At 41.4% G+C, this 27743-nt stretch overlaps 1 protein-coding gene across 1 annotated transcript in view; it reads left to right on the top strand.

Annotated features, from left to right (window-relative positions):
• Nucleotides 1-27743, top strand: part of PRKAR1B (protein kinase cAMP-dependent type I regulatory subunit beta) — a 91533-nt gene that overhangs the window by 6672 nt on the left and 57118 nt on the right. The window contains exons 3-4 of the mRNA XM_015876891.2: nucleotides 3212-3382; nucleotides 6072-6163. Coding sequence (XP_015732377.1) covers nucleotides 3212-3382; nucleotides 6072-6163 — 263 coding nt within the window. The remainder of the gene's footprint in view (nucleotides 1-3211; nucleotides 3383-6071; nucleotides 6164-27743) is intronic.

The raw sequence follows: 27743 nt of genomic DNA, 5'->3' as shown, positions 1-27743 counted from the left end.
GAAGAGCGAGGTGCTCGCTGCAGCTTGCTCAGAGGTCATCACACTGTATTTGCTGTTGTCTTCCATGCATTTTCTGGAGTCCCTCATTTTAAGGTGGACGTAATTAGGAAATAGGATTTCTCTGCCATCGTGAATTATCTGTGTGATTCAAATAGAGCGAGATCGCTTGTTGTCATGACAGCAAAAGATGGTGAGGTGTTTACTTGAGAGTGAGGTCTGCACAGGCATCCACACCAAGCTGTGCCTGAGGGCTGTTTGGAGAACTGTTCTTCAGAGCCCGTTCCTCCTTTAGCGTATTGACTCTATTCGTGCAGTTTCATCCTGGAATATATGAAGACGGCTCGGTGAAAGCTTAACTTGGGATATAGTGTGTGCTTTGATTTCAGGAGGCACTCTTTAGCTCAGTAATGGAAATCTTACCTAGTCTACAGATAGCGGCATATGGAAAAGGCAGCCAGTCAACTATCTGCTGTTTATATAAAAGGGGTTTGTAGCGAAGAGCCTTCCTTTTAAAATGAATCACATGGTAACTCACTTTTATAATCCTTTAATATCTTTTTTTTCTTTTTTTACTTTAGAAGATATTTGGGTTTCAGAGCATGCTTTGTGATATTAATTTCTATCTCATCGAGCTCGCTTTCTTGTATAAATCCGTGCTGGGGCAGAGGAGATATTTATTAATTCCTTGGAAGTGCCTTCATGCAGTGTGTGCTGAAGAAGTGTCTGTTTGATATTCAAATGTGGCAAGCTCTTGCTTTTCACTCCGAGCTCCTATTAAGAGAGCTGTGTAAGAGCTGGATTCCTCTAACTAGTTACCTGACTGCTGCCTTGTGACAGTTACCTCTCAGTGTACTTACAACTGCTTTCTGCTCTGAAAAGTTTCCTTTACCTTTCAGTTAAGCTTATGAAGATGAGACGTTTGGTTTTGTTCGTGTGGCATAAAAACACACCGTTAACTGTAAAGAGAAACTGGAACACCAGTAACAATATTTCATATTCTTCAGTCCTAGGCTTGGTTTTGATGGCTGGGTTTTAAATACAAGGAAAAATAGATAGTACGCATATGTTTATCTATAATGTTTGTATTGCTGCAAGTGCATAATTGTGCTAAGGGAAGCTAAGGGTAGTCAGAGAAGAGCTATGCGTGGGGAAGAAGTTGATGTGGATGCTGAAATAGGGCTTGCTGAGTCATTTTTTTTTCCCCACATATTCTGTGCTATTATTTGAAATTTGAATTGGAAATGGAAAAGTTCCAGTAAAGATTTAACACATCTGAAGTCAGCTTGTTTGTTTGTTGGTTCTGTTTGTGGACGTCATCTAAGTCAGCTGTGCTAAGGGCCAGCAGTTGTAGTTTAGCAATCCCCATTAAAAACAAAGCAAACAAAAACTGATACCAGAAAGAACTCAGTGCCTTCTGAGGCAGGTCGCCTGTCCAGCCCTGTCAGTGTTAAATCCCAGTGCGTGTTTCTCAGATATTTTAGTAGTCTCTTAATCAAAACGAGAATGTGGGGCCTGTTACTTTGCATTATGCAGCATGGGAAATACTATTTTGCTGTTTATTTCTACTGGCACAACACGCTGAAGGTTGGTATGAAAGCTCCTGAAGTTAATAACAGGGCAGTGTTAAGTGATGGTGCAGAACGAAACTGGAACGAGACCAGAAAAGACAAATGGGATGACTGGATTTGTCAGACATTTGTAAACATGGGTGGCAAAACGTATATTAATCATTTGTTATTCTTGCAAGCTTAAAAATTGTGAACTTACGCCAGTTTTCTGCACCACTCTTTTCTGGTGTCATACCTGGTGAGTTGGCTGTAACTCATTTCCTGTGACAATGAGACCAACTGGCAGTGTTGGTGATTTGCCACATCTCTGGTGCTGATGCTCCAAGATCCTTCCTCCTCCACTGACTCCATGTACTAGCTCCAATTGCTTGGTCTCGTCAGAAATTAGTGGTGTAAGGCAGAGTTTGGGTTGTGGCATTGCTGTCAAAGGGAAGTTGGCTTTGTTGGCTGTGCAGGGGCCTTAGCATTGCTGCATTTTCTTTTTTCTTTCACATAGCCTGCACCAGTATGAGTTCTCTCACAAATACAGGAGTTGTTCAGCCAACAGCCTGATGAGTGCTGTTTGTGTATCAAGGTGCATCTAATGCGTATGGCAAGGGAGTAGGTGACAGCAAATAAACCACTGAGCTACTGCTGCCCAAGCAAGATGCCCGCTCACAATGTTTGTATCCCCTGCAGTTTCCCTTATGGGACAAGCTGAGGATGATGCGAGGTCCGTCCCATGGCCCTTCCTCCTCACCTTGAGTATTGTCAAAGGCTGGAAGGAATAAGCCGGGGCACTGGAGAAGCAGTAGAACAACCTGAGTACTGCTCAGGTGTAGGTTTTTGGCTTTTGTTCCATTGAACTTGCACATTTTATACCTGAAAACACTATAACTACAGGTAATCATGTTTGTATGAGTTCTTCAGAAATCAGATAATTCAGTGTATGAATTGACAGCATCCTGTAACTCTCACATCCTTCCTTGAAGTTTTTTTCTTGCTCTTATTACCATATTTTCAGGGATTCCCCTTTGCACTTAACTCTGTCCTCCATGGATTTGGCATTTGGAGGATAATCTCCCTATTGGCCAGCTGCTGCTAAGCCAGCCATCATTTTTTGTGGTCCTCTGGAGCCTACCTTGGATCTTGCTTGCTGGGAAGCAACCCCACTGCTTGTAAGTCTGTTACATGGCAGGAATTCTGGAATAGGGAACATCTTTGTTCTTTCTTTGCAATACAAAGCAGAGCAAGATGAAGAAACTTATCTAATGTGTTAACATGTGACTTCTGCTCTATACAAGAGACAAAGATATGTACAAGCCAACTTGGAAAATAACAGCTGTGGTGTTGGAGAGTTAGCAAAAGTAGCTTATTCTTTTTCTTTCTCAGCCAGAAGTAGCTGCAATGAAATGTCTTTGGTTTATAGTACACTGGTTTCCTTTACGCATAAAAGTATTGGACAGGTCAAGTACTGGATGGTACCTGTGTACGCATTGGAGCGTCAGTCTTTCAAGCTGCACATTTGTAGTTTTCTTTGACAAGTGTGTGTGTGCATTTTCAAACATCTAAATGTAGAAATGAAGTAGTTGCTGAGAGTCGTAGAGGAAACATATTGAGTCTTACATGGGTACATGTTTCATTTGTCTCTTTTTGCCTTGCAGGAAGAATGCAAACAGATACTGGCTCGGCAGAAGTCCAGTTCCCAGTCTGATTCCCATGACGATGAGGTTTCTCCTCCTCCTCCCAACCCAGTAGTAAAAGCCCGGCGCAGGAGAGGAGGGGTCAGTGCAGAGGTGTACACAGAAGAAGATGCTGTTTCTTATGTTAGAAAGGTAATGCATTGTCATGTCTCTGCAGGGCAATCAAGTGATTTGTGTTTTGCTTATTTATAGCACTTGAAAGCACAGGTCAGCATGTAGAGTATTGTTCTCGTGTCAGCAAACTTTGGCTTGACCGTCTTCTCAAGTACATTTGCTGCCTCTTGGATAAAGTAATTTCCCAGTGTTGCTTTAGCATTCTGTGTCCTGTTTTGAGGAATGCTGCTGATCTGTTTCCTACCGTTATGGAGTAATTAATTCTCAGCCATTTTCTCAGTTTTAGCAGAACCTGAGTTTTGGAAAGCGGCCTTTTTATTGCTGCATTTCCTTCTTTATCCCAAAAAGCCACATCTAGTTCAGCTTTTCTCCTAATCAAGGTCATTTATGTTCCCTAAATCATTGCAGACGTGTGATTCCCATATTGATTGGATTCCCATGTTGATTCCCATGCCTAACCTGCTGATACTCTTGATTGTGCTTGTGCTGTTTTGTGTGACCGTCTTTGAAGAAACACCAATTGCAAATAAAATAAATGCAGCAGGAGTTAGAATGCTGCAGTAAAGGTGATGTTACTTAAAAAGATCTTAGAATGTAAGAATGACACGAGGGAACTGCTAAGAGGAGAAATATGCTTAGAAATTGTAATTGTTAATGGAGTAGTTCACTTTGGGAATTGTCTATGTATGTCATTGGCAAAAATAGATATCATAGCACAGGCAAGGATCTGACAGTATCAGAGCTTTACCCTTACAGTTGTTTTTGACATGAAAATCAGGTTCTATTTGAAATAATGGGTGAAATACTTGTTTGTCTCTGTTTAATATGGGCTCCATCTGACTCTCCTGAAAATCAAAGGAAATATTCCTCCTCACACCCCTGGGTAATGTTTCATGTTTTGGAAGGATCCCGAAATTAACTTTTTCTCCCTTTTCCTGGCAGCAGGATTAGTAGGCAGTAATTGGTCCACAGCTGGAAGCAACAATATGGATCGCATTCTGTGTGTTGCGTGACAAGGACTACTACAACTTCAATTTCCTAGAAACTGACTGAGTTTAAATAATAAATGATTTAGGGATGGCTTCCTGTCAGGCCATTGATACTGCAAGGAATGTAGAACTAGCTCTGGGCTGTTTTGTTTCTGTGCTTTGTCTTCTGCCATAAGCAAATGATTCCCGTGGTGAATCCTGAAGCTGCGTGTTTGTGACAGAGGTTTTTGGAATACAGAAACAAAGGGAGATGCTGGAAGGGTGAATTACGAAAGAGATGAATTAGTGTAAAAAGCAAGGCAAGGGTTGTATTGGGCTATTGGAAAGAGAAGGATTTTTAGATAATAGCCAGGAAGAGCCATTGGCTTGAGTTCAGGTGCTGGATAGAAACACATGTGGGTCATAAGCAGTTTAAAGGATCCACGGAAGGGGTGAGCTGTAGGATGAGTAGTGCTAAAGGGAAAGTGGTGAGTTACGTCACTTGAGAGGAAATGAAAGGAGATTTAACTCAGTGACTTGAGCAAGCATCTGGGGTGGTTCCATTCAGAAGAGCACAGAGATCACTGCGGCTGCTTGATTCATTGCTTCAGCCTGAAACCAGAGAAAGCAATGTTTGTCAACACGTCTGACATAGCCTGTAGTTACCAACTAACAGAATAACTAACAGAATAGGAATTTTGTTGTAAAAAAGTTTATCTGCTCAAAGAGAATGCTTGGTGATTACTTAGAAAAGTGATATTAGGTGTGATCAAGTGATTCATTTAGACTTTTCACTTTGTTGCTGTGATGCCTAAGGAATCTTTCCTGTGTTTTCTTTGTCCCTGTCCCACGAGACTCACCTAAATCTCTGCCCTGTAGCTTTCGTTGCTGCAGATTGAGACTGGAAGAGGCTGGTCAGCAGTATTTTATCATCAGCTAGAGCTGAGTGTCAGTGATGTAGATTATCCCCTCTTGGCTCAACAGTAAGTTGAACAGCTAGGTTGTTTTCATAGGACAAAAGTGAGAACTGCAGGTCAATCTGGGGTTTCTCTGGTAAGGGGAAAAACAAGAAAGAGTTACTAACCAAATATCCATTTTATTTAACGTAGCAGAATTTAAACTTTCAGTATTATGACCAAATTCACATAGCAGAAAATGTGTACGTTCTCCTCAATTAGCAAATAAAATGCCTCTTTATTCTCCAACATAAATCCTTCTCACTTGCCAAGAAGATAAGTTGGAGTTTTGACCCAGCTGAGCCTTGCAGGAGCTCAGTTCCTTATACCACAACCAGCACTGAAAAGCATCGTGTAATCAATTCATTTCTTCCTTTTCCTTGGAGAAAATGTACTCATTCATTATTTTTAATAGTAGGTTGCTTCTGAAACTCTTTGTGGAGAGAGAAGAGTAAGAAATGTGTTTTCCTCAGTCCAGTAGATCTGATAGAACACTGCACAGCTGTTGGTACCTGCTAATTATGGGATTTTATGGCTATCTTTCTCCCTCATCATTTCAGAGCTTGCATTTCTTTTCAGGTTGTCATGTTGAGAACATCAATTCTTATCTTCATGTTATCAAAACTGTAATTTATTACTTTCTTAGTGGCTTTATATTATAGCTTAAATCTGTCCCAGTTTTTGAAATCGAATTGCATCTGTTATCTTGAATAATGGAATTTTCTCTATATTTCAAGTCATACGAGTAAATACAACCAGACTCTTCCTTCTTTTCACCCATAGGTTATTCCAAAGGACTATAAAACTATGACTGCTCTGGCAAAGGCCATCTCCAAGAACGTGCTCTTTGCTCATCTCGATGACAATGAACGAAGGTATGAGGTGCTTTATGATTTAATGGATTCCATAACTTGACCTGAAGATTCTGTCAGATTTTATCTTAGAATGGTCATCGAAGATCAGAGCTGCCCACTGTTGGTTTTAAGTTATAGTAGATGGCAGCCCTCCACACAGATGGTATTACAGCAAAGGATAAAATGATGCTCTGAAAAAGAAATAGGAGAAGAGAATTTATGTAAACATATTTAATAATTGCAAGTCCACTGTACCTGGTGGGCTTCCTCCTAGGATCCTGGAAGGTCCTTAGCTGAAGTGACCTCAGATCCATTCACTGTAACTTCAGAGAGCACAGGTGATAGAAGAGTGGGACAGTAAAAATATAATGTGTACTAAAACCTAAAAGAGAATTACGGATAATTTATTATTATTATTATTATTATTATTATTATTATTATTATTATTATTATTATTATTATTATTATTATTATTATTATTATTATTATTAAACTGTTACAAACAAATGATTTGTAACCATGGCAAAGAGACCAAGGAGATCAGTAGCAGCCAGAGTGATTTTTTAAGACCTTGAAAATGTACTTCTACGTCTGTTGAACAAGTCTTGTAGCTAGAGAAGGCATTGCAGCTTGAGTTTTACTATGCCATTAGTGTTTAATATGTGGGGCAATCTAGAGCAATATGGCTTTGATGAAGGCACTGTAGAGTCTGTGCAAAACTGAATGGATTCCTGTACCAAATACCAATTATCAGTGGTCCAGTGTTGTGATGGAGAGATGCTACAAAGAAGGGAGCCATGTTGAGCATGATGTTCTTCATTGTTCTCTTGAATTACCTCCGTGGCAAACTGGTGTACCAGCCATGAATTTTTAATTGACNCAGACTGATAGAACTGAGAATTATTTTTACCACCAGAACATCAAGCAATGCAGTCCTTCAATGGGACTGTACTCATACGTTTTCAATCAAAGCATGTTCCCAAGTGTGCAAATTTCACTCCCTCTTGAAGCCATTTACTTGGTTTAATTACTTTGCAATCCTAATTATGATGATACTGCATTAGCATGCAGATTTCTGGTGTAATTAGAAGAGAAGTAACTGAATATTTCTTCTGGCTTTTTTTACCCACAACAGAGAATTCTTACACAGAACTGCCAAAGATCCTAATTATACCATCTGCATACTGACGTGACTAGTATTGGTAGGGTACATTTTCTGGTTGGAAAAGGCACGTTTTGGCAATATGAGTATAGATGAGAGGGAAAGAGGGAAGGAAAAGCTCTGTGCTAAGTGTACATTGTGGTTATGGTCTCCTGACCATTTATTTACTTGTCAGCCAGATTATCCCATTACAAATGTATAGTAGGGGGAAAGAGGTGTGCACAGGGTCCCATAGGCTGTTTTGCATTTTTGCAGTCCTTGTACTATGGCTTCATCAGGTATGTACTGCCTCTGCCATCAAAAACTTGGGAGCTTCTTGGTTTCTGGATTCTGAACTGGAGGTTATTCAGCTATGTACCATCTTCCTTGCTGAAGTGCCACATTCAGGCCTTGAGACAAACATAGCAAGCCATTGCTCATGGTGGAAGAAAAAGGATCTTAGGGAGGACACGTGCATTCTGCTTTTGCGGGCAGGATTGAGATGAATGGATAAATGGACCCTTCTTTGCGTTTTATTGAGCTCCCTCTTGACATCACACTATTGCCTTGTTGGGTTTTTTTGGTCAGGTGTGAAGTCATCAAGTTGGAGCATACCATTGCTCTCACTTGCAGTTTGCATCTGGTTGAGGCTAACAGCTAGTTCAGTACAGTATATGATGTATGACTTCATTTGGGGTTCTGTCCTCTTGGAATAGTGGGAAACTAGATAAGAATATTTCATTTTCTGTGCTGCAGTGATGATTGTGTTTATTTACTTCAGTGCTTCCTACACTGAAGATGGTCTTGTTTCAATTAGTGTTGAGGTTGACAATTCTCCAAAGTAAAGAAGGTCTTCAGGTGGGGTAGGATGAGCTAACAGTGCCAAGAAAGTCTTTGTTAGCAATGGGTAACCTGCACTTTTTCTTCCTCTCTGAAAAGATTCATAAGTTAATCTTTCCAGTGGCTGTGTAGTCCATGGGACTTAAGTTCCATCCACTTGCTGCTTGCAGCTGTGAAGATCCTTACGTCTGACATAAGCCCTTATTTATAAGCACAAAGTGTAATGTTATCTGTGTCAAATATTCATTGTGAATTGCATGAGAAGTCCCATTGAAGTTAAGATAAATATGTACCTTTTTGCACTGGTGTTCCAAATAGTTTTGTTCAAATAGTCTGTGTTTACATTCTGTTTGCATTCCTGATCTTATTTTAGGTATCATCTTTTTATATGCCATGGTGAAACAAGTTTTGCCATCTATCTGACAATTGCACATACATACACACAGCCTCCAGTACAACGTTATACTGATAAGCTCAATAAATAAGGAACTGTAAATGCATAAAATGCTGAAAGTGACAGAGCTTGTTTATCAGTGACTCTAATCAAAATTTACATTTCAAGAGTAGTTAATAGTATAAGAACAGTGCAGCTCTGAAAAGCGATGTGGCAGTCAGCTGTTTAACTGCGGCGTGTTCTAACTCTCCTCTCTCCTCCTCTCTTCTTTTCAACTGCTCAAAAACTCTTGAAAGAGAATTTTAGGAGCAAACAATGAAGCGTGTTGGTTAAGGTGAGATGTAAGGGCAGCAAGATTTCTTGTAGAAGAGCAGTTTGTACTATTGTGCAGACATTATGGAGGAGCTGTAGAGATGGCCACCAAGAGGAGTTTTCCAAGGTAGAAAGCACTCTAAAAGCTTGCTAGATATGATCACTGCTGGATCAGCAGCTCCATGCCTGCCTGGTCCTGAGCTGTTGCTCACTGAACCCTCACATGTGTATGCACAGTCCTTCACAATAGATTCTTGTGTTGTGGCTCTGGAGGGAGCTCTTTGCAGCATAGAACAACTTCTGATGCAGAAGGCAGCGCTGTGCAGGCTGTGCGCCCAGAAAACCAGGAATTGCCCTCCAGCCTGTTCACATGTGAGCAGCCTTGAGAGCTTTGAGATGGAACATCAGTGGATTTGGACCTATAGCCAGGTAAGATACATTCACCCTCTTTTCATTTTACTAGGGGAAAGTGCTGTACTAACACTAACTGTCAAGTATTTTTGGCAAATTTACTTTCCATAGCTGCTGCTCTTTGCCATAGTTTGTCGTTAACTTCAGTTGATGGCAGAAGCCATCTTGTTTCTCTGTTGTGCCCCTGTTGCATCCTTGAGGCAGTCCCAGTAAAACTGATTAAGCAAAACACCAGTCCTTGATGATGACATTTGTACTTAATAAAAGAACTTTAACAAAAATGAATTGCAGATTTAGATGCACTTTCTGAAAGACACGTCTGCTGTCTTTCTAATCTCCCTCCAGCATGCTGGTGAGAAGTTAAATTGGTACATGCCAAGGTTGTCTTAAGTGGCCTGCAGTATTGATCTGGTGGCCGAAGAAGTTGAAAAATGTCCTTGCTGATCTGGACTCCTCCTAGTCTGAACACGATCTCATGGTTCAGGTCCATCTATGCTCCTATGACAGGCCTAATTCTGAAGGCTGTTAGAGTTTGCATAAACTTTCCCCTTTCTTTTAGTATGTGACGCTTGAGAATTTTGCATGAGGGACAGATCAGCAAGGCAGGGTGTATTGTATTGATGCCCTCTTGGCTTATTTGGTTTTGTTCAGTCAGCAAGCCATGAATGATTTCTATCTATGCAAAGACAGAATTACATCCATAACTTGGCAACGTTTTATTTCCTTTCCCACTCTTGGATTTCCAGTAGATTAACATCCTCTAAGGTTTCCTCATTGTGAAATGCTGTATAAAGTCAAAACTAGTGACAAGGGGCTAGTTTGGTTGTCCTAATCTCCTCTAACCTAGCAGTGCAGCTAGCAAGAATTTTTATTAGTTCAGCATGTAATCTGGAATAGAAGCGCACGCCCTTGGCTTTGCCATGGTGTTGGATAGTTGAGGGAAGAAAGAGTTCAGTTTCCCTCTGAGGATAAAAATATAAGATTTCATCTCATCATTTAATTGGCAGGATGTTCAGTGTCTACTGGACAGGGGCAGCCACTGAGAACTCTGACCTGAAGAGGAACAGTGAGAAGGTTTGGAGGTGACCTGCAGTGGGATCAGAAGTTGCTTTTTCCGGATACGGAAGTTTCTACAGCTGACAGTAGTCAATGAGGAGAAGGAGAAGGACCTGCAGCATTAGTAGTGAGTTTGAGATCAACAGGAATGTCAGTCGTGGTTCCAGGTTGTCACCTGCACCTGCCTGCTCTGCTGTGAACCGTGAGCTGCCCTTCTGTCCCTGTTCAGATTCTTGATGGATGCCTAACCATGTTCAGAAGTAGACTGGGAAAATGTTCAGCTGTATCTTTATGCAAATTGTATGTAAAATTTATATGTAAAAGCTTTGTAAAACTTGTTCATGAGGGAGCAGAGAGAAAAGGCTGCTGTTTTACGTGTTTCAGACCAATAGAGTCATTTTTCCAAATGTTTTCCCCTTCTTTGCTGCTCTACCAACAGCTGTGATGCCTGTGACAGCTTTCAGAATATTGTTATGTATTTTATTACTTGGACTAATAATAAATTGGCTTTTTTTGAACCATAAACTGGTGTGAAAATGCTTTGGAAACAAGTTTGATTATTTAATGCTTTCGCTAAAATATCGAGCTTTTATGGAAGTGCAAAATAACAACAGTAAGTGACCTAAATGGTAGGAAAAACTGCTGCGTTTACTGCAGGAGGACGTGGTTTTACATTACTCGTGTGTTGCCTGCATGGCAAAGATGTCAGAGTAAAGGGCATTTTTTATTTTCTACGCTTGCTAGAGCTGATGCATACAAATGAAACTTGGCACTTGCACTGGTCATGGAAGCCAACCAAGAGTTTTCTCCAAGTAAGAATTGTGTTTTCCCAGCATCCTCGCAAACTCACTGCTGTGATTCTGCAGATAGAACTGGACACAGTGTTGTAGGTACCACCATCTCGCTGTTAACATTTCAGAAAGGTGTTCCACTGCCTTCTTACAGATGTTTTACGTAACCCGTGCTCTGTGATGTGGTCTGCAATTGAGGCAGTTTTGTAAGCCATGATTGGTGCCAAAGTGGGCTCCTTTAGGGACATGCTGGGCTTACGTATATGCTATTTGAAAGACATTAGGGTCCAAATTAAGATTTCCTCGGCACTGAGACACAATAACGTTCTTAAAATGTAGTAAAGGGGAAATGAGTAATCATGTGTCTCTGTACCCTGAAGACAAAACATCAGAATTAGGCTTAAATTGTACAAGATGGAAGTAAACTAGACATGTGGTAATAATTTCTAGTGGTGAGGTTACTTAAATAGATTGGAGAGTCTCTGATTGCTGAGGCAGGTTGGGCAATCTCTTTGAACAAAAGCCTATTTTGTCCTCTCTGTAGATGGGAGGAATCTCAGTTGTGTTTTTGTCACTCCTGGATCCTCAGTGTTGTAAGGCAGTAATGTGTGCTTCCTGTTTACATCTTTTTTTGTTTTCCTTTTCTTCCTGTGTTTTTTGTGTTTGAAGGGTCGTTATTTCTTCTCACATCTTCTTTTTTTCCTCAAATTGAATCTATTTCTTCCTTTGCATACCAGGTTACTCAGACCACTGACCATTTTTGTTGTCCAACTCTATTCTGTCGGTCCACATCTTTCTTGTTCCTTTATATTTTTCACAGCAACAGCATATTGTTGACTCCTGTTTAGCATGTGATCACCAGAATCATTAGACCTTCTTCTGCCTTGGCAGTGAACATTCACCACATGTTTGTGCTGTTGATTATTTTAACCCAAATATAATACTTAGCAGTTGTATCTGTATTTTCACAGTCCATTTCTTCAGTTCGAAATGATTTTACATCCTTATCTTGTTTTCTGAAGCGCTTGCAGCTTCTTTACAGCTAGTCATGGTCTTCAGATTCAGGAAACATCCTGTATGTTGTCATCCAGGTCATTAATGACTGGGCTACTTATTTCAGTATAGGCATGATTTGAATGTGTAAAAAGTGGTTCTCTGTATCTAACAGATGAATTTTAGTTGTTGTCCTGTAGATCTCACATTGAAATATTCTTAAAACTCGTGGTGATTAGTGAATTTCAAGGACATTATGGTTACTATACGCTTTATTCACTTCTGCATAATACCATGTTTTATTAAAGCACTGGCTGCAGGCCAGCTGGAAAGCCTCATATATGTGGAAGAAACCTAAGACGGCACCATTCAGGAGCAAGATATTTCAGAAACAGGATGCCACAGCTATGACATATTCATTACACATCCTGTGTTTTCCTTGCATTTGTAACTTAACTCTTTTGTTAAAAAACAAACAGTCTGGCTTCTGCTTGTGCTGCAGTGTGCACAGCAGTGCAAGAAACTTCTGATCAGGCTGCGTTATTGTTTTTGTAGCTGCAAGAGACCACACTGTGCTGAAACCACATGGATTGTTTAGGTAGAATATTTACTCTGCCTGTTGTTAGCATCTCAGTTGGCTGCTGCTTAAATACACCTAAACCAAGAACCTCAGGGTATGGTTTCACAATTAATTTAACCCAAACTAACTCTGAGCTGCTACCGAAGTGAGTAATGCAGTTATTGCCAGAGCTTGGCTTTGTGCTGCTCTCATGTGCTTGTGTAGCCACAGCTACCCAGATCAGTGCTTTGGAGTGTGATCTCTTCATCCTCCTCTTGTTGGGGCAGTTTTCAGGTCAGATTGGTTCCCACCACCTGGCCACAGAAATGCTTCTGCGTGCCTAAGAGAGGCAGTGGAAAGACACCTGCTGAGCATAAGACACAGCATCATCTCAATCTGCTCTGTGTGGTACTCAGGAGGGTGGGCTGCACCCTGTGCAGGTTTATAGAGGTGTGAATGTCCCATCTGTGATGGAGCTCCTGGGGATGGATAGCTGGCCCTGGTAATTTGGGGTCAGAGGGCACGTGTTTATACAAATCACATGTACATGGAACAGATATGGTACAGAAGAAACTGGTGCATAACCTCTCTGTGAGATGTTTTTCCCGATGGTCGGCCATATTAGAAGATTAGCCTGTCTTTTATAAGCAGTCAAGAAGAGGAAGCTCATCTCTTAAATGAGCCAAAGTATACTAAACAAAAGCTTTCCTTCTCCGGGTAACACTGCAGTATTTCGCAGGTAAACAGTCTGGCAACCCAGCTTGTCTATAGCTTTGAAAGAGCATGTTTAACTATGTGAATTGTTCCATTGACTTGCCGTGGATGTCAAAGGAATTACTCGTGTGTTTAAACTGAAGCACATTCTGTCTTGCTGAATTAGAGCTTTCCAGTGAGGAATACTACTTAAACTGGGAGAAGTTACAGATTTTGGAGACAGCAGTCGTCTGGCAGTAGTGATGGAAATGCAAGCAGGTAGAATTGCCCAGCCGCTTGGAAAAGAAACGATCCAATTCTCCATTCAAGGATTAGCTGTGGATTTAACACTGACTCTATTTTCCAGTTCATCCATCTCATTTACCCAAGAATTATTGTCTTTAATTACCATTGTAGTGCCTGCAGGCAGCAGGCCTTAAATTAGTTATGCAAAGTTCTGCTCTCAGCAGTCATCAAGAGATTGCATCTGCTTTACTATCGATCCCTTTCCAGCATCATGACAGCATGCAGATTTTGTGCTAGAGAATCCTTTTCTTGATGTCATTTTTTGGCCTGGTAGGTAGGTTATTCTCTTAAGCATAACTAAAAGCACACACACATTTGGTATTTATGGATATTTTTATCTTTAGAAACAAATACTGTCAGTTCATAGCTTTTTAGAGGTTGTGATTCACCCTCAGTGTTTTGTTACACAGCTTATATTCTTCATCACAACTACTACTGGCGCCATTCCTAATGACAGTTATTTTTACTGCTGCATAAAAGTGGTTTTCATATGGGCAATATGTCACCAATTCTGAGAAACAAATTAAAAGCAGAGAAATAATTTACCTAAATCCTTTTTAGACCTGGGAAAAACTACCTGTGACGAATACTATTCATGCATGCTTATGAAAAATTGAGTCTAAACTTATCTCTGTATATGTAAAATAGAAGAATTAAGGCTGCTGAATTTAACAGGCCTTCTGAAATCCTTCTGCCGCTGCAGTGTATGTGAGTGTGCCTTTGTGGGTTTCTTTACACAATTATCTGGCAGTGGCTCTGAATCTGCGTTACTCAATGCTAAGGCTTTCCAGAATTGAACACAAAGGTTGAATAAAAGAACATCCACTCTTCTCAGCAAGTCTTTGTCCTTCGCATTGGAGCAGCTGGAAGCTGACTGGGAGCAGCAATTTGTCTTTGCACATGGAAGAACAATGGTTTATTTCAGCTAAAGCGATGCTTCCTTTTTTTTTCTCTTTTTTTTCCCCACAGAGGTTGTAGGTAACCTGTCAACACTTACTCTTACTCTAATAAGTCTTCATTAGGTGACTGATTTTGCAACCTTCCACGGCTTTGAAAGCCTACGTGTCTTCACGTGGGAGTACTACCGGTACCGGTACTGGAGGATCAACTGTGTGATTAAGTTGCTTAGTTATGCATTTAGAAGAGGATGTTCAGAGAGCTCAGAGGAACTAGATATTTGCATTGATTGATATATAGTGGGAAGTGAACATTTAACTCCGCTAAAGTACTCCTGAAAATCCCCGTCTTATGTTGTGAATGTTTCGATCTGTGCCATTCCATTACATGAGGACATCTGCTCAGTAGCAGGGTGTTTGGAAAGGGAAAGGAACTGACCTTAGAACAGAAAATAATCTCTTATGGAAAGGGATTTTGTGCTCGGGGCTTTTCTGTTTCTTTTTTTTTTTTTTCTTATAGGAATAGAAGATTCAGCTTAGCAACCAGATGAAGTTTCTCTGTCATTCCAGTGCACTTAATGGAAGTACCAAGTGTGAGTTATTTGACTGTTAGGCTCCTGACTCTGTTCTAAGGAGAAAAAAAAGCCTGACAAACCCAAACAATGATTTAGTTCTTGTTTTACAAGTTCCTTGCTAAAGATTTTGACCTGAAGTACATTGCATCTTGTGAGGTAACAGCTGGTCTGTCTTGTCTTTGGAAAAAGTAACAGTTGCTAAGATTTCTAGAAACAAAGACGGTCTTTGAATTCTCTGGAACAGCTGTAAGAGACTGACACACCATGCACTGTCAGCTGCTAAATTCAGATATTCAGACTGACCGACACGGAACGCTTTAACCCTTTGGCACCATCATAGCCCTTTTCTCTCTGTTTTTCTTCTAAAAGAATGCCATAAAACAAATTTAGTTGTCAAATGCCTTTTGCTGTCAGAAATTAAAGAAAGGAAGCACAAAACTAGTGCTTTCTTTGTAAAGGTTTCCTTTTTTATGTTCATTCAGTTAATAAATGAGATGAAGACAAGCTTGCTGACAGGTGAAATTTGCATTAGAAGTGTATAGCACCGTCCTTTGTGTAGTAGCTACATATCCAGAAAACAGCATCAGATGCCATTTGAAGGCACTCAGCATCTTTGCAGATCTGTAAATGCAGAGTGCGTTTAGTTTGGCAAAGCAGAATGGAAGGTGGCTCAATTGTGCTCAGGAAGGGGAAGGTGGGTGATAGCAAAGGTGTCTTCAATACACAGAGGTCTGCGACATCCAAAAGCTGGTGGGTGAAGCTGGGCACGTTCAGACTGGAAAAATTGAGTTTTTGCTTTTTTGAGTAAGCAGGGAACTGATCCATAAATTAAACTAGCTTGGCGTGTGGCAGATTTTCCATTGTATGAAGTCTTCAGATCAAGCTTGGCTCTCCACTGCTGCTAGTTCTTAAAGAACGTTCTGAAGTGCTCCATTATATTGTGGGTTTTTTGAAAGATGGTGAAATGTGATGACATGAAAATTTATTTCACTTAGTAAAGAATCAGCACTCATCTCTTGCGAACAAAGCATTTGAAAATACAACTTTGGTATGCCTGAAAGCCAAGCTGCTGTAACGTGGGGCCTGACTGGTTTTTGGGTGCCTGAAATAGGCACATGTTGGGTGTCTTTCTGAACTATTTTTTTAGTGTAGTTACAAATGATTGGATATTATTCAAGAGCCTCTGTAGTCTGTGTTAGATAGCATCAGGAAAGCTGAGGTTGCCTTAGCATGTAGTAGATGGTTGACTCTTGGTGCTGCACAGAATGGCTGATGGCGATGCTCATGGGGAATGTGAAGCACCCAGCAGTTGGGCTGAATGTAGTTTTCTTGCCCAAAGAGCCATATCTATTCAAGCTTATTCCTACATGATTTGCTCCTAAGCAAGTGTGTAGTAATGGGGTTGTACAAAAATTATTCCTCTGATGGCATATAGCCCACTTTGTTGGGCTGTGTACTTCTATGTCCTGATTCTACTCCATCTAAATAGCAAGAAGATTGGCAGTCAACCAAAAGATTGGCAATTATCATCACTGTTTGCAGAATCAAGATTGGTTCACTCTTCTTTTTATGGATACAGCAGTGTGAAAAAAAAAAGTAGAGTTGTGTTATGATCCCATAGGAATTGAAAGTTCTTTGATAATGTGAATGAATATCCTAGGAAAAGGCTGGCATTCACAAAATGACTTAACAGATAGGATAACTGAGGTAAGAAGAATATGCCACACGCTCATGAGCTTTAATTCACATCAATGGGAAAACACCAGTGTTAGTTGCAGTTACCACAAGGCCCATGTAAGGGCTGGATCTTCCAATGTCTCTCTTTGCACTTTGAAGGAAGGACCAATTTTGCTGTCATTAAACCAAACTCCAGTGCTGTTTACCAAATTTATGGTATTCTGTGAGATCTGTTTGTCATGAAAAGTCATCTGTGTAAAGGTAAAAACATAGGGGGAAACAATAGAATCAAAGCAACACATTTATGCATTTTGAGTTTAATTTTGTTTGTTTAAGAGATTTGCATGGCTTTGCTGCTACATTTGGAGTGCTCACTCACTCTTGCCCTGTTCCATGTGTGGTAGATGAACTTTTGTCCAAGTCTTTTCCTAACAGAGGCACATCAAATGCCTCTCTTGAGCTGAATAGGAATTACTTTTTAATATCCAGAAACAGACCGTAGACTTTTGACATCCTAATAACTCCCAGAACAGCCAACTGAACCTTCACCATGATGGACTGCATTTGCTGTATTAAAATACCGTAGCAGTGCCATGGTTCCAAGTCCTGACAGTTTCATCACCGCAGCTGACCTGTGTTCCTTTTGCAGCTGCTTTCATCAGTACTGTTACAACATCAGTGCAGACTTTGCTTTGCTTTTAGTAACGTGTTTTAAAATAGTGATTTGGCATAAGTTGTGGTTCATCCAAGTTTACTTGCAGCTCCTTACTGGTATGGCATGTGTCATGTTCTCTCTCTTATTTATTAAATCCTGTGCTTTGAACTAGAACTTATTTCCAAGCACGCAAAATTATTGTTCTATTATTAGAATATGCAGTTTGATTCCACAACAGGTTAACAAGAGCTTTGCAACGTTATCAAAACTGTCCTCTAATACTAAAATATAACCAAAGTAGTGCTACCCGTTATTAATTACCAGCCGAGACAGTTTGTTGTGACATCTGGGGCTTAGAGTCCTCCTTTTCAAGCTCAGCCCACCCTCTGGTAGCAGGTTGCCTTCAGAGCAGGGGCTAGCGAGATGTGCCTGGTTAATGTTCGATCCCTTCCATGCACATCCTAAAGGAGCACTTCATTGATTTTGACATCTGTAAAGTCTTCATGGCCATCCTACATGCTGTATTAATATAGACTTGTGGTCGGTCATAGACTAGCAAGGCAATAAGCACACTGATTCAGTACTCCTTAGGATCTTCTGTGTTGCACCTATTTTCCATCAGCTTCTGCATGTTCTCATTTACTGTGTACATTCACTGTGTGCTTTGTGTTTGGAACTTCCTCCATCTTACAGCTCAGGATTTTAGCCAAGAAATCTGATCTTCACTTCATTGTAGATTATTTTTAATTACCTGGGCTGTACGTCATTATGCCAGAAAAATTTAGATTCCTTTTGCTGTAACTTCCTATTAAAACAATTGCCTGACGAATACAGTCACTGTGAGCGTGAGCAATCTGCATTTAGAACAGTTTCGTTTTCCAAGGATGCTTTCATGGAAAACAAGGTTAAATTGTGTGGGAACAATGGAGATTCTGCAAATAGCTCTAATAGGTACTTTCTTTCTTCCTTCCTTCCAATACTTAGTGTTATAAATCAGATTAAAGCACAAGAGATGCAGTGAGATAAAGAAAACACCGTGTTCTGTTGTTTTTAGACTCCAGAACCATGTTCTTAATGCCCGTGGGTGACATGAAGCACCGTTCATGCAGAGTTTACATAGATCTTATTTCTGGTAAACTTCACATTTATTTATCAGTTTTATTTGGTTGCTTGCTTTGTTCCAGTGCCGTAGTGACACCCTCTGGCAATGGCAGGATAGCTCCATCTCCATGAGGGGACTCCAGCAAATGGGGAGCAGTCTGGCTTGGAAGGCACTGACATATCCCGTGCTTCCTTCTCTCCTTGAGATCTTTTGGCTCAAGACTGAAAATCACACACGTGAAGTTAATTAGCGTCCTTGCATTTAGTGGCTAATTGATACAAATTAAATTACCGTGCAATAAATATTGTTGGGCAGCTCTGTTTGATGAGCAGCTCGAAACTCTCCCATTGCACTTACGTTAATTTGTTTACATGAACTCAAACGCACGCTTTTCTCTCCTGGAGCAGAGCCTCTGAGCAAAGCCCTGCAGATACACTGGCTGCTGTTCCAGCCTGAGCCTTGCCCCAGAGCAGAGGAGATGGCTCACTCACCCTCTCTACCTGTGAAATAAAGCTGGTCTGTAAAGATGGAAGAGCTACTGTAAGTTGCCTGTCTGGTGTTAATTTACTAGTTATCATTGGTCATGCTTTTCTTTGTGCTGTTTTACATTATATTGTTGTAAGTCACAGAATACAGGCTTCGTGCAGCTGAATTTTTGTCCAGGCAATATGATGTGAAGAACCAGTGAGCTGCTGAGGCAGTTGGAACAGTGAGGTGGGATGGCTGAGGCTTGCAGAAAGGCACTGAGAAGCCAAAGTCCTATTAAAATAAAAAGGAGCTGGAGACTACTTAGTGTTTTTTGTTGGCTCTAGATCTGTATCTCATTTTTATAGGCAACTTCATACATGCCTACAGGGCAAGTTAGTAGTTTGGAACTACCAAAACGATCAAGTTTGGGCAGAGCAACCTGCCTGGCTGTGGCAGGGTAATTTACCTGGCTTCTCTGCAGTGTGAATTAGCCCACGTGGAGGTTGGTGCTGCTGGACTCCTTCCAGTGCTCAAACAAAACTCAGGGCCACACTGTTAAAGAAACCTCCTGGCACGGATGGGGCACGGTGGTTGTAAAACCAAAGCCATAGCAGGACCCATTGCTCTTTCCCATTAGGACTTTTATTGATCTGCTTGGAATGAAGCCTTCCCAGTCCCACAGGGAAAACCCACTCCTGGCTTAGGGCGCGGGGGCTCCTCAGCTTCGTGGGACGTGGTTTGGTTCAGTCTGACAGCATCCGTCCTATCTGCCACCTGGGGTCACTGTGTTCAAGGTTATCGGAAAGGAGAGGTATTAAATAACAAAGAAAATATAAGCGGTAAAAATGCACTTCCAAACCCCAACCCTCCAGGGGTTTTAGATTTAGAGTGCCGTAAGTATACAAATTGCTTGGAAATTTTATTGTGTGTGAAAAAGAAAGAAGCACCATGTTTCAGTGTGTAAACAGAAATCTGCTTTGGCAAGCCGGAGTTCTGTGTGAAGAGATAAATGAACACAAGAAAGGCATTATCTCTCATGGACATTTTCTTGCTGCTGTTTGTCTTAGTTCTCCTACCTGTTGGTCAGCACTGTGTGCTGCCATTGGCTTTAAAGATCTTTGTAGCAATGCATTTTGTGACCGTGAAATGCTCGGTGGCCTCGAGGCTGACCTCAGCCTCTTTTTGTGCTGGAATTACTGCACGTTGCTCAGCAACTTTTCATATTATTTAAACACTTGGAAGTGAGATTATAGGTGAGTAATATATATTTTGGATCTGCACCCATCTTACGGTATTTTTAAGTGTGCTATTATTTAAACCTTTATCTCAGCTAACCCCACATGATATATCGCATACCTGCAGTACATCTTACAAGCACTTTAGCTGTATTTTCAGGCTGCCTAAGCTTAAGGTTGTCAAAATGTGTATTTATTTTAAAGCTTCATAGAATGCTCTATGGATGTAAATCTTCCTATGGAGATGCTGCATTGTGAGAGAGGAAGGACTGGGAGAAAAAGCAGCTCCAGACGATGCAAGTGCTGCTTCGAATCTCATTTTCACAGCGTTGGCAGCATGTGTGCTGCTGTGAAGCAGAGCAGGTCTCTGATGGCAGCTGCACCACTGCTGCCTCTCAGCAGGAAAGGCAAAGCCAAAGCAGTAAGCCACAGCAACCCTCTTCCAGTCTTCTGTTCAGAGATGATTTGCAGACCTGTAGGTACCCAGAGAGTGCGTTTCTCCTGCTGTACCTGACCACTGGGTGGCCTCTGCTAGAGCTGAAGAACACACGTACATCCAGGCAGTGCATCTTTTATTTCTTAGCAAAATACTGCTGAAACTTCTAGATAATGGGACTAGAGAAGATAGTTCATGAAATTCAGGCTGTTATTTAGAATGGAAAATTGGTAAATGGAAATCGTGACCCTTTCTTGTCATTGCTAATTAGAAATGATGCATGCAATTTACTTAATGTTTTTGTTGACATATCTGTGCTTTCAATTAGATAAGAAACACTTCGGTTTCAGATAGAGCTGAAGGAGCATATTTTGTGAACGCAGTATTGCACATAGTACTGTTTCTCCTACCACTCATTGCAAATGGAAACCATGCATACTTTGCAATACAGGAGGCTCATTTAGGCAGCAGTGTACTGCAGAATTGCCTGCCTAAGGCCTATTCTGTTGCCTTTTGAAATGAACTTTGCGTCACTGGCACCATCCCTAAGTAAAATTAATTAGCATCCTTTCTAGTTATGTAATCTCTAAGGCACGTGAAAAGACGATGGCTTAGTTTTCTTATAATCTGTATTCGTTGGAGTAATTCATTATCTATGTCATCATGAGGTCAGAATCAGCACATTATGTTTTTGCCTCTTGTAATGAGGCAGCTCTTCACACAGGGTGTTGTGCCTCCGTGCACATGGTTGGCACTGTATGAAGAATGTAAATGAACATGTTAGTTTTGATGGGAATGGTGATGAGGTTGGAAAGGCGTCATTAGTATGCTCAACAGTGCAAAATAATGCTTTGCTTTTCCTTCCGAATTCAACTGGTTAAGCTAAAAATATGGCACAGCTGCTTTTTCTCTTCACACATGTGAAAATGTGCGGAATGTGAAGAGGAAGGATTGCAGCCCTTTGGGCAAGAAAGCACAGTGATGGGTGCTGAGGCACCGGGTTCACCATCACGGTGTGTGAGTGCTGCACACCGGGCAGGGCAGGAGCCTTGGGGATGTTGCTGTGGGTAGGCATGAGTGTGGATTTGGTCACTGCTTTATAAGACCCCAGCATTCTCGCCCGTTCCACTTGCAGCTGCTTACTGCACTTCTTCTTTGCTGTGGCCAAAGTTCTTTTAAGCACTGTTGAACAGTCCCTCATATGAAAACATATCATCTCGTCCTCACTTAACTGCTGCTAATGGATCGGCTGGAAGATGAAGGCACAAGTGGAAGATCCTCATAGATATGAATCAATGCTTATAATGATATATAACTGCATTAAGTCTCAGGAGAAAGGAGAATCTTGGCCGTGGGATCTGATGTGTGGCTTGATAGAAAGCTGTGCGAGAGAGCAGCAGAAATGGATGGCAGTGAGCTGATAGCTGGGAAGCAACTGCTGGAAAAAGCTGTGTGAAGTGTATTCGTGTCAGCAATAGCTGACTCCTCAAAGATTCCCTTGGCCTGCTGTGCTTTGGGCTTTCTGGTGGGAAGGGTGAGGAACCACTGGCTGTATTTAAGCTTTTTGGCTATCCCTTGTTACTGTGATTGAGTAATAAAATCACACAGTAGCTGATCCTGAAAGTGGCTCTATGTAGGCAAGCTCCTGTAGTCCTGCGGAGCTCGGTGAATGTCTGTGCAAGCTACTAGAGCAGGAGGGTTAATCAATATTAAATTGACTACAGAGGGGCACGAGATAAAGAAGCTCTGCACTGTAAGCAAAACAGCAGAAAATACTGGTAGAAGAGAATTAAACCGTGCTCTCAGATAGCTCTTCTGTAAGGTGAACTCCATCAGAAAGTCAATTAGTTTTTATAGATTCTGTGAGCGGTTTAAATTTGGCCACCTTTCACAGTTACTGGAAGTCTCACATGAAATGGATGCAATTAACTTGACTGAATCAATGTCTTATTACTGGAGTCTAGTTTTGCTTTTCATTGTTTTTGTTGATGGGATGTGCAGGAGTATAAAGCTAAAACAGCAGACCAGGTTTCCTGGTGTAGAGCATTAAAAACAATGCGTTTTCCTAAATACTATTTTTTTTTCCTATTTTTTTTCCGCTTTTTTGCTTGCATCTTTTAGTTTTGTTGTTCCATGATTTGCCCTCTTGGCCATAGAGCCACCCAGCTGTGCAGCCACAGAAACATGAAAACTGAGAGCATGATTATAAGCAATACCTTAAAGCAAATTAATAACAGTTAACTGATATTGTTAATAATGATAATTGTTCTTCTAACATGCAAAAGAATTTTGAGAGAAGACACCCAGGTTTGCTACGTGTGTCAGCAACAAAATCCATCTGTAGCACTTGGAGGTTTGGTGGTTGGTAGAATATTGCCATTCTGGTTAATGAACATTCAAAGTTTAACTCAAAAGGTACCTTTAGCTCCTGATTTCTATTACAGATCATAATTTCTGGTCAGCTTGGAGTCTCTCTCTCCATCGTATTCACGGTAATGCTGCTCTGCCTTTCTCCATTAAATCCACCTGGATTTCATTCTGGTCATTTTCTACTTTGCTTCCCCTTCCAGCCCTTGACACGCTGCCTCACATCTCTCTTCCACTTTGTAATTTCTGATTTATTTCTGGCAGCTGTTCAATTTTAGGAAAAAAAAAAAAGAATTCCATCCCCTGAATCCAGGAAGGCAATATAAATTCCATTTTTATCAACGTTTGTCAATTAAAATCTGATATTACCAAGGCTGTTTATAAATACCTTGGCTATTCCAAATGTATATGGATAATGCCTTGTACCATTCATTGCACATATATAACAGTTTCGTATGGCAGATGAGGAGTATTTCTGTGAGGCTCTGTACAAGTAGATAAATGAAGACCATAGACTATAGAGCAGCGTCACTCTCGGTGTGTGTATGCTCACACTTCTACACGTGTACATATATGTAGATTTAAAGATGAGCTCGTGTAGGAATATCTGATAAGACAGAAAACCAAAGCATGAAATTTAGGCTGATCTCTTTGAGTTTTGGTTCAAGGCCAGATTCTGGAATATGATTTGAGTTTTGATTCAGCCAGAATCCTTTGAATGTGTTTTTCTGGCAATATGTTTGAGAACAGCTGATCTTTCCACATTTTTTCCACTTGGGTTGGAAACCTGAAGAGAGTAACCAAGATGCCATTGCAGTCCTGCTGTTTGCTGTTCATTGAAAAAAATGCAGGCTCTGTCTGCAGTGCCAAAATTTGGCACTTTCCCCTGGTGTACCTCCAAGCTCTAGATAATAGATTGATAGGTAATGATATTAAGGAAAGCAAGCTGAAGTTAATTGCAAAGCGTTGCTTATTAGGTTTGAAAGAGATATAATGATAGGGCATTCTAATTTTTGAATACTGATTAATATAACAGCTACAGAGAAAACTGGCAGTGAGCATGTTTCTAGGGAGTTTGCAGGATTGCTGGTTTATGCATTTTCTTTTACAGCCTACACAGTTGGAGATAATTCAGAATCTTACTGTTTAAGACTAAGCCAAGTATCTAGAATCTTGTGACCATATTTAGGGATGGATGAAATGTTTTGGTTAAAATAGCTCACACTCCCCTATACATGCCCATATTTCTGTCCTGTCTTCAGGCCGGTGGAAGAGACAGAGAGAGCTCAGAGATTTCCTTTGCCTATCTTCTAATTTATCAGCTGGGTGTTAACAATCTCACTTTGCTCATTACAGTCCCCAAGTTCTGCCTTCCGTCCTGACCTGGTTGGATCCCCCGATGCCTTTACAAGTCCCTCTATTAACTCACAAGCCTATTTTGATTTAATCATCCCACGAGCTGAAGCTGGAGGAATGCCTGGTGGTGTGAGGTGTGGTGTGTTCTGCGTGATGCTGGGCTGTGCCAGGTATTGTCTCCTGGCAAAGTGGAGGAAAACTCAGAAGATACAGGAATGATAGCAATGCTTGAGGCTTACACCTTTCTTCTTGCTGTGCCACCAGGACTGGCTTACTCAGTTACTGTCATTCTCCGCCCATATATAATGTCTGTCTGGACAAATGCTGAGTCTCTACTGAGAATGTGCAAAATATGGAGAAGGGTAGTGCAGTTGAAAAATAACATTTATTAGCAGATAGACTGAAGGCTGAAGAAGAGTTTTTGGTGTAACAGTGAGAAAGCAGAACTGAGCTAGCTCTGTAATAAAGAAATCTTGTACAGTTGTTCCCCTATGACAGTCCCTGTTCCCAGTCTGTTACCTTTATCTTGTCAGTGTTCTCTGGAAGTTTGCAGCTTGACCAATTACTGATATGACACCAATATGATGAGCAGTAAAATGGCGATTTATTGAGAAGCTAACACACGTATATATACCCTATGCCCTTCGTGTACGCCCACTGGAAACGTATACACCATATATCTTGATGGCATGGGGATGGACCTATCTCGTCACAGCCCGAAAAGCGCACACTCGCCTAATACAACATTTCCCCCTCCCCATGCCAAGAAAGCCTTATCCCGTTACAACGCGAACGCTAATCCTAATCTAAATTATATAAAGGTGTTAGTCCTTATCTAAACAAGTAATTTATAAAGGGAGATATGCAGATTGCAAAGCATGCAGAGATAAACGATGCTATATCTAACAATATTAGTAGTTTCTAATTAATACGTTCAAGGCACCTTTGGTTATATTATAACGTTCATCCTTCTGCTCAGAGTTTCGCGTATAACCGCTGGAACTCCATTTTCTCATTGAACACTCCTTCTATCATACGTTGTAAACAACCTTGTAGACATCTAAATATACATGGCACACATATCATTAATGCAAGAAATATAAGAAGCCCTATCACTAATGCCTTAAGTAGCTGCTTGAGCCATGGCCCAAGATACCGTTCCATAAGCTATCCCAGCAATTTCCCAAAGGATCATCGCTATGCGTGCCAACCATTCTTGGTTGTTGCTTCTTATGTAACCACTCCAACTTCTTGTGCAACGACTCACTATGATCACTCAAGTTAAAACAACACATCCCATCAAAGTCTTTACAACCATGACCCTGTGCGAGAAGCAAGAAATCAATTGCTGCTCTGTTTTGAAGCATAGCATGTCTAATGCTCTCTACATCTATAAGCAAAAATCTTGAGAGTAGCCAGAGGTACATTAGCTTGTTTAACAGTCCAACAGGCCAGCCTTTCGATTTCTTTTAGAGCGTGTGCAGCAGCAACCCCGGGAGTAAAGAAGGAAGCAAAGCATTAGCGTGAGAGTCCCTATAACCTTATACCGTCGTCCCCAGTGCAGGCCCTCCAGCAGAGCATCGCAGCTATTCCTATTATGGCATCGTGAGACTTGATTAGATGCCTTATAGATCTCAAAGATACTTGGGGATAAGATGGTCAATTTCCCCAGATAGCAAGGACCTCCTACTGGGTTCTTAGGAATCCCTTGCCAGCACGATCCCCACAAATAAAGAAATATCCCTGGTGGTAAGGCTTTTGCTGTATCATTGTTCCAAAGTTCTCCCATGAACGAAAATGATCCTTTGGGGATAGGGAAAACACAACAACCTGTGTTGAATGCCATATCTTCACAGTCGACCTTTCGGACAGACCCATCCGTCCTGCTAATATTAACAATCTCACCTATTGAGACGTTTATAGGACAATCTCCAGAACGATTGTAAGGCACTATCCGTTAAGTGGTAAACCCCCAGTATCTCCCACAAATATCAAGAAGTGCTCATCAGTCACGGGATACACAAGGGTAATAGGGGACCGAGTTTGATTAGTTTTCGGGTCCCAGTAGGGGGCCCTCTGGACCAAGAAGTGCTGCTAGTCAGAGACAACCTTTTCATTGAGCCAAAGATCATGCACCCAGGGGACAACCATTGTGAGCTATTCTTGTCCCAAGTATCATTTTGTACCATTGTGGAGCCAAGTAGAATCAGTGCTTGGGGCTCCTCGGGAAGAGTGATGTTTAACCTACAAATAGTACAAGCCATTTTCCTTCCGAGATAGTATACGGAATCATTTCCCAGCCACCTCCAAGTTCTTTCTAGTCCATTGCAGAACCGCAAACAGCCACTCTTTTTCCCAAGGTAACCCTTAAACGCAGAGTCATCCCATTCTGGGACCCCTATAAGGCATGTTTGATAGAGGGTGGACATAGCTGCACTGTTAATGCTAAGACAAAAGTCCTGTTCTTCCTGATCCTGACTATAGCCCATGTACCCAAGTTTCCCGGTTGTGAATCAAATGAATTGCCCCCCGGCTGACCAACACAGCCTACAAAGACACAACAGCATTAGCATGGTAGTTCTCGTTGGCAGCAGGGGTTGTTTCTCTGGGTTCTCTGGGTTCTTGGGTTTCTTCGGTATCCAGATGAAAGATCTTCTTCTGCGCTCCACCAGTTCAGGATTCCTTGGGCGGCCGATCAAGAGGTCTTGATGATCTCTCCTGGAGTGTTCAAAGTCCCAGGTGCCGCCCTTATAATCTGTTGAATGTCTGGCAGCGATTTTTGTTTAAGACAATCTATCACGACCAAAGATTGGACCCCCTTTGGGAGGTCAGACCCTTCAATGGCACGAATCAAGCGATTTGCAAAATCAGAAAATGACTCAGAAGGCTCCTGTTTGATGTCGGACCACGGGAGCACAGGCTCCGCAACTTTAGCCACTGTCCGCAGAGCCTGAAGGGCTGCCTTTGTAAGCGCAGCTAACTCCCCCGCTCTCAGCCCTCTTGCTTGACCCTCCGGGGACCCCACCATACCATCTGCTAACCCCTGAAGACGCGCAAGAGTCGTCTTGTCTTTTCGACCCTGGCCATTAGCCGGATGGTTATTATCGCGGGTCGCAGCGGCTACCACAACCTGAAGCAGCCTATTCCACTCGTCATACCATAAGGTATATTGCACAGGCTCAAGGATGACACGCATAAGGCTGACCACATCATAAGGCAGAAGACTAGAGGCCATGAGAGCCTCAACTGCTGACATAGTCACTGGAGAACGCAAGCCTTTGTTTTTGACCAAATCTGCAAGGCGAGTGATCGCCTTAGAGTTTAAAGGGGTCCAAGCT

Source organism: Coturnix japonica, chromosome 14, assembly GCF_001577835.2.
Source record: "Coturnix japonica isolate 7356 chromosome 14, Coturnix japonica 2.1, whole genome shotgun sequence".
Classification (NCBI taxonomy): Eukaryota; Metazoa; Chordata; class Aves; order Galliformes; family Phasianidae; genus Coturnix; species Coturnix japonica.
The sequence above is the reverse complement of the archived record's forward strand: the minus strand, read 5'-3'. Positions and strand labels throughout refer to the sequence as shown.